The 22,267-nt window shown below is 41.1% G+C and overlaps 1 protein-coding gene across 2 annotated transcripts; it reads left to right on the top strand.

Moving 5' to 3' along the window:
- Nucleotides 1-207: 207 nt before the first annotated feature.
- On the top strand, nt 208-21,762 carry vsnl1a (visinin-like 1a). 2 transcript variants are annotated; one of them, XM_061091698.1, is made up of 3 exons: nt 208-369; nt 19,943-20,158; nt 21,565-21,762. In XM_061091698.1, the coding sequence occupies exons 1-3, from the start codon at nt 208-210 to the stop codon at nt 21,760-21,762; spliced, it is 576 nt and encodes a 191-aa protein (XP_060947681.1). The 2 variants fall into 2 exon arrangements, with proteins under 2 accessions (XP_060947681.1, XP_060947682.1); XM_061091699.1 differs by lacking the exon at nt 19,943-20,158.
- The last annotated feature ends 505 nt before the right edge of the window (nt 21,763-22,267 follow it).

Here is a 22,267-nt window from a genome sequence, read left to right as displayed (position 1 = left end):
AAATGCCCTCCAGACTGTTATTGTGGGTTCATTTCAAGTACAGGCAGTTGTTTGTGTTCTGTATTCAAGGAAAGATACCTAACATTATTCATTTTGTGTGTGTGTGTGTGTGTGTGTGTGTGTGTGTGTGTGTGTGTGTGTGTGTGTGTGTGTGTGTGTGTGTGTGTGTGTGTCCTGTGCCATCTCTTGTTTTTCCTTGCAGGCAAAATGGGGAAACAGAACAGCAAGTTGACCCCTGAAGTGATGGAGGACCTGGTGAAGAGCACAGAGTTTAATGAACACGAGCTGAAGCAGTGGTACAAGGGATTCCTGAAGGACTGTCCCACCGGCAGACTCAACCTGGATGAGTTCCAGCAGCTTTATGTCAAGGTGAAACTACGCAGACTCACTTTCAGGCTGGCATTAGGCTTGATGGATCACTCTCGTACGCTTCAGCACACGCTTTATGCGCTCGCCAACTATCACGCACAGAGACAGATTTATGAGCATATAGATCAGACTTACTTTCACGAAACCAAAGGAAAGTTTAGCTGCCAAAGGGGTTGAATCCAGACAAAAGCAAAACACAGTTCATTAGACTTCAGCAGAAAATAACATGGAAACATTTCTGAACTAATAATACTTCTGCAAATCCAATCAGTGAAGTTCTTGATCAGATCTTCAGTGATACATTTTGTATTTCCTGTTCGACATTATGATGCTGGTTGAACATCCTGGCGTTGGCGTGTAAATAGTAATCAATGTTTGTTCACATATTGTTTTCTACATCTTGGGAACAATGTTCACGTTTTCTTCCTAAATTTGGTGTAAAAAGGTAATGGTGATGGTGGAGGAAGTTGTGATAAAATACCTCTTATGAAAGAGGCAAAGTAACATCCTGTTGTTTACTTTAGTTTCTTGCCAACTCTTTTAAGTGTTTAAAGTCTTAAAAGTTCTGCCATTGTTGTCTCACTTGAAATATTGACTGCACTACCCCCCACAATTTCAGGTGATACTTCAATTTTTTATCAATGTGATCCGAATCTGTAAGATTTCAGAAGATTTACAAAAATACCGAATAAATGAACAAAGAGTAAGGACATAATGCTGAGCATAAATGAGCCTTTATCGTGCAAGTTTCCCACGAAGACAAGCTGAAATCTTGCACTTGTAACCACAGAAATAGTCATGATGGAGGTTGTTAAAAATTTCCGATACATGAGGTTCATTTATACGCCAGTTGTTAATGCCTAACAAAAGACCAACAATGCATTCCAAGTGGATTTCCCCACAGTTGATATTAGCAGGGTTGGTTGAGGTCACATGAACATATTCTGAATCACCACAAACACCATTGAGGGAAACCGCATTTCCATTCAGAACCTGCTAAATTTTAACAGGCATCCTGCCACCTTTTCTTTTCGCCCCTCCTGTATCTGGGCAGAAAACCAACTGAGAGGCCGATATCAGAGGTGCTCAGATGATTATCTTCTCTTGCTAATATGTAGCCCCCGTATCTCATTACCTCTGACAGAGCAGTGTGAATTTATGCAATGATTTATTCATTTTGCCATATAAAAGAGGGATGAACACATTCATAGAAACAATGATGATCTTCTAATGAAAGGGAAATGAGAATAAAATAGCAATGAGTGGCTTTAAATAAGACTCAAATGAATATTCACTACTACTAGGAGCTATTAGTAATACTACGATCTGATCATCATAAACATTAATAAAGAAGGTTTGGGCCTTACACAAGGCACATCTGGCATATCAGCTATGAACCATTGAAGTTTATTTGTCTATTATATACAGTAAGTAAACAATCTGAGTAGAGTTGTAAAATGAATTAAACCCATGTTCTTATCTGTGCTGTTAAGTTGCTTTGATCAGTTAAATCTGAGCCATAGCACTGTCTATATATATATATATATATATATATATATATATATATATATATATATATATATATATAATGATGTACTGTATGTCCCTATGTCGCAGTCACAGTTCTAATGCAAGAGATCAATCTGTGTCATGTGAGAATTGGCATTCATTTTTTATCAGTGGTGCCAGGAAATGCCTCATAACCAGAGGGGGCTGCCTCATTGGTGTACTTCCTCTAAATGCCATTGATGCCATGCATCAGCGGTGACCAGAAAAGAAAAGAAAAAATAATCTTTGAAAATACGTTTAAGGCTGACAGCCATGATATTAAGAAAATAAATATATATATGAACAAAGCACCTCTATCACATTGGGGAATTCAATTTTCTTCTTGATCCAATTTGTCCCAATAACACCTACAGAAAAGAATCAAAATCCTTACAAAATCGATAAGAAAACATAAAAACAACCTGGACTCCTGGGAAATTAGAGAGAGATAACAGCTCTAATAGAGGGATACAGCCTTAAACCAGATCCGATGGAATATCTCCTACAATCACTCTACAGCACAATATGACGGCATGCAGGCAATAGTGGCAGCCAGGGCCGGGTCTAGGCAGGGGCAAGAGGGGGCCTGGCCCCCTCAAATAAATGTTGTGCCCCCTCAAACTAAATCCCAATTTATAATAATAATAATATAATAAAGCACAATGCCCCCTCAAGATTTGTGGCTGCCCCCTCATACATGCCTGTCTAGACCCGGCCCTGGTGGCAGCTGCACAAAAGGGACAATACGGCACACATTTACAGTCTTGTAGGCCTCTGGGTAAATCCTATTATTGATGCATCCTATTGTGTTTCTAAGCAACAGTGTATCAGTGATAGTGCTTTATTTAAATCCAGAGAGCTGATAAGTGGGAAAAATTGTCTGCCATGACCTCACATTAACGGGACAGATTGTTCCTGTGAAGAGTGACAGTGTGTGTGTGTGTGTGTGTGTGTGTGTGTGTGTGTGTGTGTGTGTGTGTGTGTGTGTGTGTGTGTGTGTGTGTGTGTGTGTGAGTATGTGTGTGTTTCAGTGTGGTAGGGGACTCATATGTTTAGTAGGAGGGTGAGGGAGACAGAACAGTGAGTGTTTGCGTTGGTTGAAAGCGAGAAACAGAGAGGAGCAGAGATAGGAAAGTAAGAAGCAAAGTAATGTGTACATATTATTAGTCATTAGCTCGAATAGAGTCCAACAGAGAAATGTATGAGATGACTTGTGTTTGAATATATGTGCGCACAAAGCCGTGTTCTTACTGTGCATGCATGCGTGAGATAGGCTCAGTTCAGTTTATACCTTTGTACCGAGAGCTTTATTTTTCAAAACTCCCTACCTCCACTCGGCTTACTGCATGGAGTTAATGTATTGCTTGGGTTGGACACTGTTCTCTTGTTTTTTGTTTTTGTCCGTCTGTGCTCAGTCTGTCGCTATTTTAGTCCCGAGAGCCTTTGTGTAGGTAATCATCTTTTAGGTTGTGAATAGGGAGAGAGTGAAAGGGGGAGAGTTAAGAGGGAGAAGCATCAAAGAACAGGAAGAAGGGAAGAACAAGAAGGGAGGGAAAGCAAGTGCAACATGTCGGCTGGAAATGAACAGTGTCCGTATCTGAGAGCAGTCAGTGATATTCACATTTTATGCTGTGTTGTAGCAATCTGCAGTATTTCTCTGTGAACGGTAACAAGTGCAGCTCCTTCATTATAAAATAACTCATTAAAAGTAATAGGATGTTTGCCCCTTTCAAACAGAGTGCTTAACAATACGGAGGTTTAGTTAAAGAGACAAATATTAATTAAATTCATTTTAGATTGTAAGAAAGTCTGTCGATTTGGAAGGTTATTAAAATCTCAATTTGTCATAAATATAAATGATGATTGATGTTGCTTTGCACAATAGTAAATTAGGAAATAGTGTAGTTTGCAGGGATTATGGGGACGTAATGAAAATGACAGTGATGAAAAAGGTCAATCCCGAGCATCATGCAGTTAAACTAGACGAGTTGCAAAGACAAATGAGCTTGGATAATGTAAATTCTCTTTTGTTTCATAAGATTCTGACGGAGACAATGTTACGCAGGCAAGTGTTGTGGTGATCGAGCCGACAACCAAGAAGCTAAAAAAATGATTGCTGCTGCGGGGCTGCTAGAACCAAAGTAAAATTGTTCCAAAGTGTCTGTTTTTCTCGAAGAATCATCACAGAGCAGAGATACTGAAGAAGATATTAAAAAAAAGCACAGAAGGACACGACAAGAAACAGTTCTCATCCAATCAGCCATTAAAGTTCCTTGTATCACTGTCTTTACAACCCTGCTTTCGCTAAAACCAGGAGCGTAGTGTCATCGTCACGACAACCATCAGACAGCAGATGTTTTAGCGAAGGGAAGCAGCAATTTTATCCGTCACATTAGGCAGGTCAGTCTGATATATGTGTTCAATAATTTAGTGTAGCCCTGGAAGGTTGTTTTAAAAAACTGAAATGGCCCTATGAAAGTAAAAGCTTCCACACCATTGCGCTACACTCTCAATAAAAAACCGAAGTGTTGTCGCCTTGTCTGTCTTTAGCTTCCCATAGAGGTGTGTCTCTATTCATAAATCCTGTCCAGGATCATAAAACTGACCTGCTGGGAGTTTTTCTTTCCCCAGTGGATTTACACTTTTAGTGGTGTTGCCGATGCCTGACACTCGCATAAAAAATGGAAGAGTTGGCTTCCGTGACAATTCGCAGTCAAGCTCTTGCATAGCACGGAGTGTGAAATTTCTCATCCCTGACACGCCAACCGCTCTGGGAGCCATTTGTAACAGGATATCGGAAAACTCCCTGAAATGTTAAGGTGATAGATTTTGTCACTAGATGTTTTTCTCGAGCTTGATGCATGCAGAGACAGCAGCCACAGCTCGCAGATAAACATGAACACACACATTTAACAGTGATCATTGGATGTTCACCAGATATTCTCTCCTTAACAACAGCAGCATGGATCTGTGTTGTAGTGTTTCTACACACTATAATCGTATGCTGGTTGACAGTAACGTGAAATGAACATCGATACTGTTGACCTCCTGCCAGTTGTTCTCTCGGTGTTGTTGTGATGAGGCAGCATTTAACATCAGTAAAATGGACATCGTCATGGTTTCTGATGCACACAGCAACTCTGTCTCATCTCATGTTACTGTGATTGTTTCTATGGACAACAGATGTATGGAAGTCCAGGGGAAGAGAAAACATTTTACAAAATGTGTTTTATTTGGCCTTGGAGGTCATACGTCTTACAAAAGGTTGGAAAAAATATGACACCTTGAAATGAAAAAGGTGAACATCTAACTCCTGGTGTGTTGCTTTAACTAAGATGTGATATTGAGGGGGAGAGAAGAAGACCTTGGTGTAGATTGGAAGCATTGTTGTGTCACTGGCCCACGCATGCACACACACACACACACACACACACACACACAGATGCTGACCTGAATATAGATGTATGGATGGATTCCGCTCTGTTGCTTCTTGCTTGCAAAGCCTCAAGGATTTTACTGTTGACTGGAGAGTGTGTGGGCAACACTGACCATTCAACAGCTCCTACTGTGAGATTCACTTTTGCTTCCCTCTGCAGACAGACAGACAGATCCCTGGGCACAATGATAGGAAGGTAAATGGAGCGACAGACAGTCACTGACATCATCTGGCCATCAGCCTGTTACTGCAGGGAAACATATGGCGCCTGATCACAGGAGACAGAAGAGACAGCGATGCATTGTCAATTATACAGATAAACTTGGTGGTTATCTCTTGTGGCCAAACAAAAAACCTTTCCGAAATTTGTCTTTACTGTAAAATTGTTTGAAATATATGACAGTATGAGGGTCCCATAATCCAGCAACACATATTCATACTTTACAGAGATAGCTCAAATCAATAATAGTGGCTTGCCCATGGTATTGACTGAAAAACAGACTTACAGGATTACTGATCTTAAAAAAATTGAATTTTGTACAATATTTAATACCATCATGGCAATACGGTTTCACAAAGTCTAAAAACTTCACACTAGATTGTTGGGTGATGATTTGGAAAACCAGTATATATTATTTATTGCTTATTTTATCCTATTTATGCCTTTATTGGCAGGAACATAGGCCAGCTGATGGTGTGGGTAGATTTTCCTGTGAATGCACGGCGCTATGGGGGGGTCCACCGTAAAGCCTATATATACCTATAATGCTCTAACGATGTTGCATAATATAAATTGTCTCTCATGCTTCTATCACTATATGTCACCTTCTTCCTCTTTCCATTTTCTCCTTTGTAATGCAGCACTCCTTTCTTCCATCTCTCTCTTTAGCCGCTTCCTCCTTCACCTCCCTTCCTCTTTGTCCAAATGGGCTGGTGCCTACACTAAAAATAACCTCCGTCATCTCAGAAGCTCCTATGCCATCCCTATCGCTGTCACAACACACTTAATCCACTCACGCACACACGCACACACGCACACACACACACACACACACACACACACACACACACACACACACACAGAGCACTTCACATGATTCAACAAGATAAAACACAAAATGAGCGGCACAGCGATCAAACACACAAACAATCCCGACTCTACTGACAGAGAATTAGCAGACAGTAATTTTTTATGTTTTATTTTCTAGTCTTTCAGAAACAGAGAACAACTGTTAACTCTTGAGAGACCCCTGAAATGAGGCGTGACAGAGAAAATCGATACAAAAAGCAAATGCACGGTAGATTAGATTTACGAAAATGTATTTCTTTTGACCTCTCAGCTGCTCTGTCGCCTCTTCACAGCATCAACCTCTGGACCTTGAAGTTCTAATTCAATTATTCAGCTCAGAGTCTCACCGCTGCTGCCGAGGTGCCGGAGGAGGGGAGAGGAAGCTACAGAGCGCCTTTAGACGCACAGAGTAAAATAATAAGGCACATTCTGAGGGGAAATCATATTCAGATTAAGCTGTGTATAACTAGCCTGGTGAAGGCAACAGGCCACAGAGCTATTAATCTCACGGTGGAGGTTTAAATTCAGTGGTGCAATGGGGGGGTAGCGAGAACGACCTTCACGGTTCAGATGTGAATCAAACAGCCATAGATAGTGAGGTCAGTGTTCCAGGCTTCCACCTAAAGAAGGCACAGAAAATAACCAAACAACAACAGGCTGATACTGAACATCAGAGCTTGAAAATGGCTATTATTGTTTTCCTTCTACACAAAACTTTAACATGCAATCATATTTGTTGGACCACATACAATATACATCAAACCTCAGTGTGTTAAGAACCTTAAATGACTGAAACCATCTTTGAGAAAAAGAAGTTTGGTCCATTTCCCATCCAGTGATTTGGGGAAGGTGGGGGTTTATGACCTATAATGCAGCCAGTCTACCAATAATAATGGGATTTTTATTTTCAATTGTAAAAATCAACCATGTTCAGGGAAAACTACTCCTGGATAATGTGACATTTTTGTGTCATTGTGTTTTATTTTGTTGCTTAAACTGGTTCTTTTTGTTTTGTAGTGGATGCTCACAACTCAATAGGCCTTTCAGTACTGATGGAGGAAATTCTTACATTTAATATAAGGCCTATTTAGCTTGAGTAAACGTATTGGATGAAGTAAGTGATTTAGTGTGTTTCTTGTGGTGTCTACATTGATAATGAAATGAAATGCATCAGGACCTGTCTGACTCAGCTCAGTAGATGATATCCATCGTTTTTTGGATTTTTGTATCTTCAAAAATTTCCGTATTTATAAATGTTCCAGTCTACTTTGAGACAGAGGTGAAAAGGAAGAGAAGAGAGAATGTTGTGCCAAAGAGACTCAGTTACCCCTCAGGCAAAGTCAAACTCTCCACACCAGAGACTGGTCAAGGTGATAATACCTGAAAAGCAGAAAGCTAAATGTTGCTACAGTTCATCTTAAGGTAATACAACTACGCAAGTCGCTGCCAATCACTGCAGTCAGCTGAAAAAAACGCCAAACCCTTTTTAGTACAGATGTGCTCAAAGTGGGTCACAGACTCGTCTGTTACCTGTGGGTCTCCATTCCATGTGAGTAGAGCCAGCTCTATATCTGCATGCACCTCAGGGTTAGAACAAACACAGTCAAATTAGATCCTTGACTCTTATAAATGCACTCGGATATGAGGGAAATTGTTATGAGCCCTTTACACGTCTATTGGGTGTCGCTCGCTGCAAGTCAGATGGAAATAGCAAAGAGGCAGCAGAGTGTACAAAAACATGCCTGTTTGCATGCAGATTGAAAAGTGTGATGGTTTTTTTTATATAACCAGCGCACAATCAAACATGCAGGTTTGTGCAGCTATTCTTATCAGGACTTTGGATTGACTTCCATTCATTGTGGACGGCCAAACCAAAACCTTATACCTAGCCATAACCATGACCAACTCATGCCTAAAGCAAACCTTACCACAATTTCATCTGAACCCTAACCTTAATTAGGACCTCAGAAATAAAATGTTGCCTCATTAGAAGCAGGCTTTGGTCCCCATGAGGTCCACTGGTCCTGACAAGGTCTGTTTATGCTGAAAAAGGTCCTTAAAAAGGTAACAAAAACAAGTACACACACAGAGACTTAGACATGATCGAGCAGCCCCCCCCTTTTCCCCTCTTCTGTTTTTCTGCTGTGGATTGCGTCACAAGGAGCAGAGGGTAGTCCTCAGGTCTGCCTGCCAAACCCAGCAGCAAGTCACACTCTTCTTCCTGCCCTGCATGGCTGCCTTTCTGTATCTGATCAGCAGCTCTGTTGAAGAGGCAGAAGAATGACACCGGTGGAATATGACAGATTTGTGTTGTGCTGATAAATATCTTTCCTCTTTCGCCGATTTCAGTAGCAGCACTAATAGTTTCTGATTCGAAATATTGCTCTGTATTAGTCGGATGTATTAGCTTCCTTTGATTATTCTCATCGTTGATGCCAATTTATTTTTCTCAGTGAGCTTTGCTCGCCCAATAGCACCATCTGCTGTTGTGTGCTAATCGACACTCCTTGTGCAGATTTGCCGCTGCCAGATGGGTGTTTTGTAACCACTGATAAACCGGGGTTAGGGACAGGTCGGCTCCAAATTCCTCTTGAATCCCGAGCTGTCCAGGAAGCTGTGCTGATTGCTGGAAGGTGCTCACAAACATTCATTATGGACGGGAGGACATCTTGCAGATAGTCAAAGCAAATATCAGTAAATGTCCTTTTGGTTTGCGTGTGCTCTGTGCTGTCATTGTTTAAGTGCCACCAGTCTCCTCGCCTCCAACACTCGTAACTAGAACTCGTTACACTCATCACCCCGTGGTTTATGATTCTATCAAGTGGCCCCTCTTTGTGAAAGCTTTTTGTCTCGCTGACAACAGTCAGGTCTGTAAGATTTCTTCCTCAGGGCTTAAGGCAATCATAAAGACCTTGGCCATAAACAAAGGTCACATGTTTCAATGGGGTCTGATTCCAGACAGATGTCCACCGCGTTCTTCTCATTAAAGCATCTCTGATCATTTCGACTTACAGTCCACGGCCTAAGCCGTTGTTTGTCTAATGTGAATTAAACATTATCAAATCTGAAGAGAATTTAAAGAGCAGCTTAAATCCAGACGCACTCACTGACACATCACCCCCCTCCCCCTTCAGATTGCTGCTCCAGTGTTCCTCCGTCTCTTCAACAGTTGAAACCAACGTGTTTCCACCATTTTCCATGCCTAGATTTTTACATCTGGCAGTCTCCTAGCATTCATAGAGCTGTAGTCACATGTGTAATTCAGATTTTTCACATCCATGCTGGTGCCGAGTCAAAGTTGGGTCAGGTTGAGCATCTCAGAGGACGAGTGGTGTCATCCAAGGCTTCCAAGGTGAAATTGAAAGCAGTGACACTGACTTCACTGCAGTTTCATCCTTTAAAATTGTCATGATATGTCGGTATTCTTTGTTGACATAAATGTCCAATCATGGTCTAAGACATTTTGTTCTCCCATATAGAAGTGTAAAAAAGGTTAATTACTGATAAAACAAACCTCTGTTGATGCAGCAAAGAAAGATGGTCAATAATAATAATCTGGTTTCATGCTGACCATGTGTGAGTTGTTTTCCTCCACAACAGGACTCATTAAAGTTGGTTCCCTCACTGGGAAGTTGGCGGATAACAAACTGTCAGAAACAACTCTTCACCTAAAAGCTCATTGTAGCATTGTAGTCTCGCTCTCAAATCATTCCTTCATTCGAAACTAATCTACATTTTTGATGGCCGGCCATAATTGTTGTGGCATATTGTCTTTCCTGTGACTGTCGCACAATGAAAAACTTCAGTGTTATTGGAGGATTTTAGTAAGAAGAAGCAGAACAGGAAATATGTTTGAGTTGTTTGTAACTCAATACAACTGAGCCAGCTGCAGTCAGAGGAGAAGTCACCTGGCAAAAGGGATTCATGTGAAGCAGGAGTGGATGCAAAATACAGTGAGTTGGGTTGTAAACTGCAAGAGCTTACATGGCCAGCAGGCAAGCAACAACAATCTGTCCACTGGTTTATGAGACAATTTACTGCCCTGGGGGTTGTCAGTGTCCTAATATTTACTGCAGCCATCCTTCTTTTCTACTACGTTTTCTTGACGGGGGGGCTGGTAGTGTGTTCACCTTGTGCGTGTGTGTGTGTGTGTCCATTCCCTCCCTACTCGAAAGATACAATCACAAAACTGGTAGCGAGCATTGGGTGGAAGGTCAGCATGTTGACAGGCATCGTGGCCGGTGTGATCCCACTGTAAGATGCTCCCTCCTGCAGAATTAGAGGTCAATCACAACTAACCCTAACCCTAACTCCATCTCTCAAAGCAACTGGACACCGAAGAACCTTGTGATTTTCGATGTCAGAATTTAGGTAAATCTGTGAGTCAATTCATGGGCAGAAGCAAATTTGCCTCACCCTATTCTACGTAGAAATGACTGGGAAGAGCATTTCAGACAGAGATAGTCTTTTTAAATGGAGAGGAGAGGAACTTCCTGAAGGTTCTGAATTACTGTGACTGGTTCGGGTGGTTTAAAGATAACAGGGTCACAGAGCTCCTGGCTGGTGTGCACATTTAAATACATGGATTCAAGCCATTTAACCATTTATTGAGGTTTCAGTTTGTAGCTAGATAGAGGAATGGATGGATGCATGATTTGTCTGGATAATAAGCATACATTTTTTCAACATCGTGCATTCCATTCCTAAAGAAAGTAGCACATTTTATATTGGTATAATTACTATCATATATAAATATATATTATGTTATATTATATACTATATATACTGTACTATTCTTATATACTGTCTAACAATACCATTACCATCATATCATCAGTACTTTTACCATCATCTTGCCACTGCACCTTATCTACCTATTTTATTGTATTTTATCTTGTGCTTCTGTTTTTTTATTCTTTCTACCTCAATATTTTTAATTTTATTCTATTGTATTGTATTGTATTTTATTGTATTCAAATATACCGGCTGCTATGACAACTTAATTTCCCTTCGGGGATGAATAAAGTACTCTATCTATCTATCTATCTATCTATCTATCTATCTATCTACATTAAATCAAATATACGTAACGTTGCTTACATAGGTTATGCATACAGTCAACAAAGCATAAACATCAAAAACATAAAGTGAGTTAAGATGCATAATAAAAGGACATAATACAAAGGATAGAAGTTAAATTCTCATACAATTGGCAGAACAAACTGAGACGAATTTACTGGTGCATGGCTGCATGGTCTCAAACAGAGGGATTCAGCTGGATACACCCAGACCTTAAATAACCTCACCTTCAAATCTCCTCCCCTGTGCACAGACAGGTAAATCCCTCCACCATCCCTGACCTCACAGAATGGGCCTGGATTCTTGTTTGATATTCTTCAACATTAATGTTGGATTACATGTAATCCTCGTTTATTCTGTATCCGTCATGTAGGAGAGATAGAGAGGCAGGTTAAAGATTTTGAAACCCTGAAAGGCTACTGCAATAGAAGAAAAGGTGAAATAGTAGAACAAACATTGGGTGTGATTTCATCTTTGAAAAACTTCCACATGTTTTTGAGATAAGAAGATGACATGTTTGTGTCAGTAGTTATTGTTGGAAAAATATTTACCTCTAATTTGTTCCGTTTTGGTGATACTGAAATCACAGGAGGTTTCGATTGACAGCAGGATGATTAGAAAAATGCCCTTTCAGAGCACCGTGGAGGTTGCGTGTGTGTGTGTGTGTGTGTGTGTGTGTGTGTGTGTGTGTGTGTGTGTGTGTGTGTGTGTGTGTGTGTGTGTGTGCGCAGACCCTTGAGGCTTGGAAGCGGTAGCAGCTACAGCAGCGCACTGGCTGAGTCTCTGTAGCTGCCTGGCATGTCACTGAGGGTTTATGTAACAGCACATACAGGCTCCGTCTCTCTCACACAGACGCACACACACAGACACACTCTCAGTAAATACCCCGGCGATGGATTATGCATGTATTCCTCTATCTCCCCCTCTCAAACCCATTGAATTTCGCTTGGTGAAGTAGAATCTTAACGGGGCTTTGATGAAGCTATGTAAACAGCCATATGCATAGACAGCCAGTCCTGTCAAGCCAAAGTCCTGCGAGTGTGTTTCTCCAAATAGGCGTGACTGCATCTGACAATGTTAGCAAAGAGATGCATGAAACATAAGGCATAATTTACGCAGCCCTCTGGTGCCACGGTGCAGCGACGGAAACCATACGAATCGAGTCAAAGCCAAAGCCTTGTTTTTCGCTTGTATCGCTAAGAGGAAAATACAAACCTCGAGTGCTTTGAAGGGCAAATTACAGGCTGAGACTGACCTCTAAACCCGTGCTTGTATGCCAGGGAGATGAATAGCCATGGGCAAAGCTGCTACATATTGATAACAACAGAGGCGGTGCAGAGTATCTTGTAGAACCCTTTAGCGAGGAGATATGACCTTGTGGGCTAAAGGAAAGTGGAGAGAAAAGATAAGACAATAAATTATTATGAGAAGTTCAACTCAGATCTGATCTACTCTAATTAATTCTATACTCTGATGTTCCTGTCTTGCTGGCCACTTAGCAGTTCACAGCTACGGATTCTTTTTCCTGTGGCACTCGACTTGCAGGTTATTATAACATTTATTCATTGGGCAAAACCATATAAAACAATCTGCATTGCTCAGGGAGAGGGAACCCGAGAGCAAATGAGCTCTGAGGCTCCCAAAAGTGTGCATTGTGTGCCTATATGTGTGTGTGCACTGTCGTGTTTACAGCCTGAGTCTCTGGAAGCAGGAGGTGCATATGACAGAGTGGTGCATTGTTATGGCATTGGTCCAGAGCAGGTATTATGGGACATTGAGTGCATGACTGATCACTCTAAAAGCCATCTTCTGGGAGATAGTGCGGACGGGGAAAGGGTTTTTTTCAGCAGGTCTGCAGCTCGTCAGCTTTCCTGTCTCCTGGCTTTGTCGAGCTTGATTGATGACACAGAAAATACACAGAGGATAGCATTCAGTCATAATTTTAGTATTCCATGTTTTATACAACTTATATATCCTCAAAAAGGAAGCCAAAACAACCAGGTGGCTTGCTTACCAAACTAAAAAGTCAAAAGTTCCCATTATATAAAGATGGTTTCTGTCATTTTAACTAGTTCTTATCACACTGATGTCTGGGTGAGCCTTTTTTCCGGTAAGTTAATTAGTTCTTTTTCGTTATAAAAGCGGGATAAATCTTGATTGACAGCTGCGCTTGACTTACGATTGGTTAAGCATGTGTACCAGCAGGACTTCCTGATCACTACTGCAGTACTCTGCCTCCAAATACACAAGATGGCAGCATTTGTATTCCCCATATTTTGGCTTCATTATTGGATAGTTGGAGAAAATGGAGACGCATAGTCCATCTTTATATACAGTCTAAGCTACAGTTAGATTTTTTTTAATTTGTCTTTTGAAAGACAGATTTGCTGCTATTATTTTTTATTTATATACAATATGTCTTTCTGCTTCTAGTAGTTAGAGAATCTCACTTCAATGTGTGATTGACAGCCCAAAGTGTCCCATGGGTGCAGGATGCAGGTGTAGGTGGGCTTGCTGTGTCATCTAGCTCTCAGTCAGACTCATCCCGTTCCTCCAAATATGGTGACTTCTTGTTTCAAAAAAACAAGATGATGCTGTGCTGACCAAAGAATCAAACTAAAGGCTGCAAAACGGCTGCTCACAAACCAATGGATGACCTAACGGGGGGTTGCCACTTGGTTTGAGCCACCTAGTACTTGAAGCATCATTTTGGGCTGAAATGGTATGGCTTACTACTTTAATAATGTAATAATGCATTGAAATGTTTTCTGATTGATAAATAACATTCTGCGTCAGTGCCATTATGTTATTAAGACTTTATCTTGAGAAATGCTTTCTTCACCTTGGACACAGAAAATCTCGAAAACTCTTTTCTCCAGGGTTTTTATTATCATATTTTTCTTCTTTGATACTTCCTCCACAGACAGATTTTGCTTAGTTATCACGTGTATAGTTAAAGTCTTCAAATGGTTCAGTGCTTAGAAATAAGCTTGGATGTGGACTTGTTAAATCGGTACATAAACCACTTGGCTTGATGAAGGAGACAATAACAATAACACTTAAGAAAGTAAATAATGAGTTAATTACATGATAAATTAACAATCAAATAAACTAAATGTGAAAAGTAATCACTAGTTAATGGTCCCAGGTGGTGGTTTTATCACAGCAAGATGCCTTCATACTACATGTACCAGAATGCTGCAGAGCCATGCATATTACTTGCTCTAAACTGTTTCAGATCAGTTCCAATCATAAAGGCTTACATTAACAACTTTATTTGAAATTATTTTGTGGGTCTTCCAAATACAGTAATCCAGTTAGATGCAGCTCCCACTCTACAGAATGTGCATAAAGTAAATAAAATCTTTATTGAGTTTAAATCCCAACCCTTGCGAGCTCATCATTGGAAGCTTTTTAAGCTGCAAGAAGTCTGTCCAGCTTAACTGTTATCTGAGGAACTGGCAGCACACGCCGGCCAGCTCCACTCAAATCTTGACCCAACGATGCTGTTACCCAACTCCAAAATTATTCTCATTCGTTTGTCGCTTGTAACTGACGAGCTTCTCATTTGAGGATTCCTGAATCGCCCCTCGGTGCCGTGTCACAGTGTTATGAGCTATGATATTCATGGTCTCTATGATCTTGCAGTCGGCCACTGCTCTGTTAAGTGTGAAATGGCCTTCATTAAAGTGTGACTCCTTAAGAGTGTCTTTCTATTTCACACTATTTCACTCCCACTGCCTTTCTTTTCCTGTTATCCTCCCCTCTCTATGGCTCCCCCTCTCCCAGTTCGTGGATCGGTACCCGGTGCCAGCTTGCAGGCCGATTATGAAAGCTTTAATGTTCCATTTAACGGCATCGTGGTTTTCGGGTTGTATGTGGATGTTGGGGATACACACACGCACACAACTACACACATGAACACAGCAGCGTTAGCTTTCATTCTGCCAGCTGTGCCCGTCCGCCTGGCTCTACCATGAGTGGCCCAGAAACGATCTGGCTCTGATCCTGTTCTTTGATGGCCGACTCCAAACAGCCATATCAAACAGCCGTAACAGCAAACAGGAGCCAAATCAGAGGAGGGATAAGACTTGATGGAAATGTTAACGACCTAATATCTGTAGCTGTGAAGCGAGGAACCAGAAGCCTCAAGTCGTGCCTGGGTCATATTAGCTGTTGAACGGTAATCCTGTGCCATCTAGTGAAGGTTCTGTTATTCCTCCTCAATGGTTGATGGCTGTTTCATCTGTATCTGTGACATCTGACGATGCGTTTACGTGTGACAGATGGGAAGAAGATGAAGCGATGAAACTCAGATGGGGAAATTTCACAGTCTCATCACCCTGCCCTACTTTCTTTCTTGCTCTCTTTCGTTCTTCGCTCTGTTTTTACATAACACAGTGTTTCACAACTTGCCAGATTGTCAAAGAGCCACAGTGGCTTTCTCTCCAGCCCTCCCTCCCTTACCTTAAACATCTCACCCACGTCGCTTCCCCGACACTTTCCCTTCTTCCTTCCACTCCTGAACTCTTCCTTCCCACGGCGTCTGGTCCGTCCTCGTGCCTCCTCCTGTTCCCCCCGGCCCAGGCAGACGAGCAGAGGCAGGGCCGTACGGGGGAAGAGCCAGCACTCAGGGGAAGGAAGCCACATTGCATTCGCGCGTAAAGCGTCAAGGCGGCATCCTGTTCATCGGGGCAGATTCACTACAGCGCCATGGTCCCGAGGGGGGTTCTTTCCTTAAATTAGGTTGGCTTCTCCAGAGCAGAAGGGTAGATCAGGACCGACATTGGGAGGAACTGTGCTCCATTGCTGTCACGCTCCCTCTTCAAATGTCATTTGTATTTTAGTCAGCTGTTCCATCTTTTCCTCCCTGTCTTCACTTGTCTTCCTCCTAATCTATTCACATCCCTCCGTTCCCAATGACTCGGGATGTTGTACTCTTGCTGGGTCAGCAGAAAGCCTCTCTGCTTTGCACATGAGCAAGGACACGATGTAGAACAGCCTTGTATCCTAAAACAAAACTACACGTGCCTCTGGTTGCGTAGTGTTTGGGAGTGTGGCAGATGTTTTAAAAGCTGTGGCCTCTTTTTGAGATTAAAGCTGCTACCATTTACATTTTCTAATAATACTGTATCAAATGACTATGAGTAATGTATAAGTGTTTGCTCCTAGTGACGAACCCACATATAGTTACCACCTGACTCTGCAGTCTCCCTCGGCTTTACAGAGGTGTTTAGTGTCTTAAAATTCATGGTTTCGGTTGAAAGGACCAAAAATGTTAATATCTGATTTACTCTCATCATCATTTGTAAACACAACGGGAAGTGGGAAAGCTCTTAAACCCCACTGTATGCTACCTACCCAGTAAAAATAACATATAGTTGTTTCCCTCTGGATGTGCTGGTTACACAAGTAGAGCTCAAAGCAGAGAGAATATGGGACCTAAGATGCTTTCAATCACTGAACTCTGGAAAAACTCCGGAAATTATCCAGAGAGGCTACAAGTGGGAAAACAAATGTCAAATGTCAAATCAGTTGCTGCAGACATTTTCTGGCGTTTCCCCGGCCAGGCCGCTAGTAAAAACCCTCTAGAGTCTCCCGAGGATTCACCAAGAGTGAGTGGGCACGTTGAATACAAATATCTCAGGAAGAAAGAGAAGTGCCTTACATGTAGAAAACACAGAAGAAGATGTGAACCTATTAACACAATGTGATTCGAGAGCAATTGGTGTTATAAGTATATATTTTACCCAAAAAAAACGAAAACATTCCTGCATGAGCTCAACAGCTCAACTGAATTCATCTGACCAGACATTCTCCTGTTGCTTTCCTCATATGTGAAAGGCAAACTTGGGACAAAGTTAATGTCTGAAAACGCAACTCTAAATAATGACTTATGTTGCATTTTGTCCACTTAATTTGTAGTAAGCATGTCTTTGTCAACACATTAGCCTTCATCAGCCGACAAAGATGTACAATAGTAGAAGTTCCATAAACTGGTCAATCCAAGCATAATTTGAGATCAAAAGATTGGTCAACAGTCATCGATAACCACACTTAGAACTTTAAGGGCCTTACCTATAAAAGCTGGCCTCACTTTGAAAAGGTGGTCATCCTTGGCTGCTTCTCTGTCTTTTAGTTCTGCAAATGTCAGTAGGAGCAGGATCACTTGACATTTGATGGCTGATCGAATATTAAAATGGAGAAGCAGCTTTATTGCCTCTGAGTTGATAATCTTTGTTTGAGCAAAGTCATGCTCTTAGTATTCACTGAACATGAGAAAACAAAGCCAAATAGGCAACATGAATTTCCAGAGCATCTGTTTGTTTTTTTTAGTGATTCCTCTTTGAGGTATTTTTGTGAATCAGCAACAAAACTGCTTAAAATAAACTACAAGATGTCCCTTCGAATAATAAATGAGGAGAATATCAGCTTCTGTTTGCTCCATTTCCTTGATGAAGCTCAGCTTAGATTTCCCATCGGCTCTGAGAGTTTCTATCGGGGAGGTCAAGTGAAAGGTCACATTTAATGAATCACTCGGCTTCTCGCGGCCGCCCACAGGGTTCATCGTCTGCAGCGGATGATGAGTCGAGCTGGGGCTCAGCGGCCAGGCACAGAGTTACTGTGTTAACATCTGACCTTCTGTGCATGTAGCGCCGGGATGTGCGCAGCAGAGCTTTAAGTTTTAAGTACTAAGCTGATCCAAAGCAGTGACTGAGTCATGTACAGTCAGGCCATTGTGGACAGAAACAGATATAAATCAATGAGTATAAACCACTTTTCAATGTCTCTTTCTCCCGGTGACATTTCTGACTGTTGTTACTTTTTTTTTTGATTGAAGTCTCTTACCTATTCAGGAGTGAAGCTGCTGTACTGGACCGTATCATGAATAAATATATAAATCTTGTGATCCTGACTTGAATTTAAAATGAATTGAACAAGACTGAACAAATACAGACTTGGTAGAAGCTGTCAAGAAATTGTGATGATTTAAGTCAAAAGCATTCTCAACATGCTGACATGCTTATAATGGAAGCTAATGCTAACGTAATGTTATCCAGGTATAATGCTTAGTGTTAGCATGTTAACATTAGATAGTTAGCAGTAAACACCATGTGTAGCTAAGGGCTGATATTTAAGTCACTTTGCAGGTATTTTATCCTAACTTGAAGTATTAGACAAATCCGTTTTTTGAACTCATGACGGCACTAGATAAAATTAAGTTATTACAATTCATCTGGGTGAAATTTGATGAGTTGAATTAAATTTGAACTCAGGGAAAATATGGGCTTATAAGACCCAGAGGATCCATTAAAGTCCTAAAGTGGTAAACAAATACCACTATGGTCTGTTGTTCGGTGAAGTTGTGTGAGAGAGACGGTGCCCGTGTCTGGAGGATTCATATTGAAGTCACATGTGTCAGGACACATTCAGTGTGTGAGAGTTTCTCCCCCAGCTGTGGGGGGGCGTTGTGTCGGCGACCCTGACCTTCCTGTGAAGGGGCCTCAGGGAAAACACAGCTTCCCTTCAGGGATCAATAAAGAGCACCGTGTAATTGTTGTTGCCTGTTTTGGAATTTCATAAGCAGGGTTTGAAGTGACAGGTTATCCCAGGGTTACCAACTATGAGTCATATTTGCAAGACATTTTGTTTTAAGCCATCCGACAGGGTGGATGGTTAGGTAACCACTCACAAGCACTGGAGGAGGAGGAAATAAAAGTAAATAACTGCAGGTAGTGGTCGTCCATCTGTTTCTATGCCTCCACATCAGAGACAACAAGCGGCCGGAGGCATTATTTTGTATCGTTGTCTGTCTGTCCTTCCATTCATCCGTCTGTCAGTCCCCTTCTTGTGAGAATGAAATCTCAAGAACGCCTTCAAATTTGATACAAATGTTTATTTGGACTCAAGGACGAACAAATTAGATTTTGGTGTTTTGCCCTGTAAAAGCAATATCTCAGGATACTCTCCAGAAAATCCATTCAAATTGAATACAAACGTTCACTTGGACTCTCGGATGAAGTGATTCTTTTTTGGTGTCTAAGGTCAAGGTCATGCGACTACTTGACAGGATCCTTTCAAACTGTTTACTTAGACTCTCAGATAAACTGATTAGATTTGGGTGGTCAAAGGTCAAAGCAGCCTCTTAAATAGGAAATCTAAAGTCTGCCTTTAGGAAATTTCTTAAGAATTTGAACAGCTGTCACTTGGACTCAAAGTTGAATAATTCATTGTCAAGTGTCAAAGTGACCTCGAATGAGTTGGAAAAAAAATGTATGTAGACTGAAGCAGGACTGTTTGAATCAAACTTATTAAAAGAGACAGTTATGAGGCAGCTACTCACATTTTGACATATTTTTAACACATCGTTTTATGTGTACAAAAGGTATCGTGTGAACAAAACTATACTTATCTTCCTTCCTTCTGGTTTATCTTTCCAGTTCTTCCCTTACGGTGACGCCTCCAAGTTCGCCCAGCACGCCTTCAGGACCTTCGACAAGAATGGCGACGGCACCATCGACTTCAGAGAGTTCATCTGTGCGCTGTCCATCACATCGCGAGGCAGCTTCGAGCAGAAACTCAACTGGGCCTTCAACATGTACGACCTGGACGGAGACGGCAAGATCACACGCGTGGAGATGCTGGAGATCATCGAGGTAAAAACGGCAACAAACACTTCACTAAACAAGCTGTGCCAAAAATACTGTATTGATTTCACAAACACTCTATTTTACATCTCTGTGAGGAAGAGCATTCAAATGGATTCATTTTTTTTTTTTTTTATAATTTCAGTTTATAGTAAAAATCTGTGGAAAGCATCAATTATTTATTGTGTTGACATTTCAGGTATGAATTGGTGTCAATTACAGTTATTGACCATAGTTCTAACATTTATATCATGCGGTTCTTTTTTTGCTGAGTCACAAAAATATTTTTTTATGTTTTTAGTTAAAGGTTATACAGCAGAGGTCTGAGCCTGCAGGGCAATGACAGGAGACTTAATTATTCATAAACCCAGATTATATTAAACAAGAGGCAGAAGTGCCTGATTTAGAACAGACTCTTCCTGAATGATCACGCTGCTCGGGGGGGGGGGGGGGTAAATGAGAAACCTGCTGTAGGGGTTTATCCCAGTTCCCTCCATTCCTCAGGTGAACTGGATCCAGTTCAGACAGATGGAAGTGAGTCAGAGAGTTGACTTGTTTTGCAGCAATAAGAATTATATGTCTGCAGCTTCATCTCTGTTCACTCACATCAACACTTAAACTCACTGGGTTTTTAGTAGAGCTTTTATCAATTACATTTCTCTAAAACATTTGAGGTACAAAATTATTTTTGAATTTGATTATTTAGTAATCAGAGAGAATACTTTGTGCATGTAGATGGATATAATTGATGAATTTTAAGTAGCAGCGAAGCCTCAAAGTCGTACTCTCTGTTCTCAAGAGGAAACATAATGAGGTTAATAGTTCTGTTGTTTGGGAGGACATAAATGAAATACATATAAAAAGTGTATTAAGTCTTCTATTCTGTACTTTAACTCTTTTAAATGTTGCATGTGTATTTCATTTATTTCATGCTTTGCTGTGTTTGTTTTAATTCACTATTATTGTTTTCTGCTAAAACTGAATCTTACAGACGGCTTGGAGAGATACAGCTTTACTGTATTACTATATTCACATGTGATCATTTACATTATTCATATGAAAATAGATATAATCTAAATAAAATGAAAATAAATTAAAAAAAGAGTTATCAAAAGTGCAGCCTGTAGTTTATGTGCACTCTAAATAGGATGGAAACAGTACATCTCATTATCTGTGCTAGAATAAACTCTGAAGAGCAGGTAACACCTTCAGACTGACAGATGTTCCAGCTGTGCTGTGTCCTAAGAGAAAAGGAGACTTCTCATTTTACTAAAATTGCATTCTCTTGATTCCTTTTTCCTCACATTTCTCAGGAAAAAGCCCAAGTGAAGCAGACGTGAATGCACAAGGCTACAGACTTGTAATGTGCCCCACCCCTTTTTAAAAAATCCTCTGTCCTCTGTCTCCCCCTGCAGGCGATCTATAAGATGGTGGGCACAGTGATCATGATGAAAATGAACGAGGACGGCCTGACGCCCCAGCAGAGGGTGGACAAGATCTTCTCCAAGATGGACAAGAACAACGACGACCAGATCTCACTGGACGAGTTCAAAGAGGCGGCCAAGAGTGACCCGTCCATCGTACTACTGCTGCAGTGCGACCTTCAGAAATAGGCTGTGAGGTGGGGAGCGGGCTGCTCCGCCATCCGCCACGGACTGCACAGAAAGAATTTCATGTTCCATTCAGTTTGCAGCTATTTCCACTGAAAAAAAAAATTATATGCTTGGACTACCTTTCAATGGATCTGCTTCTTGTGTTTGAAACACTCGTGTGCATGAGAATGTTATTTGCTATAAAAAAGATCTACACACAACATACAAGAGTGTGAGGGGTGAAAGAGTGCGGGGTGCACAGTTACACCACAGACAGACACACACACAGCACACACACACACACACACACACAATCTTTCACGACACCTCGCACAAATAATATATATAGATATATATAAATATGAATATATATTTAAGTTATTTAAAGATCAACTGCCAAAATGTGAAGTGTGCAAAGTATTTTCCATACAGTTTCATTTGACTGCAGCTTGCGCATCCGTGATGTGCTTCGTTGAATTTACCGCTACTCTATTTATTGTTCCGAGTTTACTGACGCTAGCTGTAC

The sequence above is a fragment of the Limanda limanda genome, chromosome 18 (genome assembly GCF_963576545.1).
Source record: "Limanda limanda chromosome 18, fLimLim1.1, whole genome shotgun sequence".
In the NCBI taxonomy this organism is placed as follows: Eukaryota; Metazoa; Chordata; class Actinopteri; order Pleuronectiformes; family Pleuronectidae; genus Limanda; species Limanda limanda.
Note: the sequence above shows the minus strand (reverse complement) of the source record. Positions and strands in the feature narration are given on the sequence as shown.

Coding starts and splice junctions, on each gene's coding strand:
- vsnl1a (XM_061091698.1), top strand. CDS start 208: ATGGGGAAACAGAACAGCAAGTTGACCCCTGAAGTGATGGAGGACCTG. Junction 370..19,942: donor TCCAGCAGCTTTATGTCAAG/GTGAAACTACGC, acceptor TTATCTTTCCAG/TTCTTCCCTTACGGTGACGC. Junction 20,159..21,564: donor AGATGCTGGAGATCATCGAG/GTAAAAACGGCA, acceptor CTCCCCCTGCAG/GCGATCTATAAGATGGTGGG.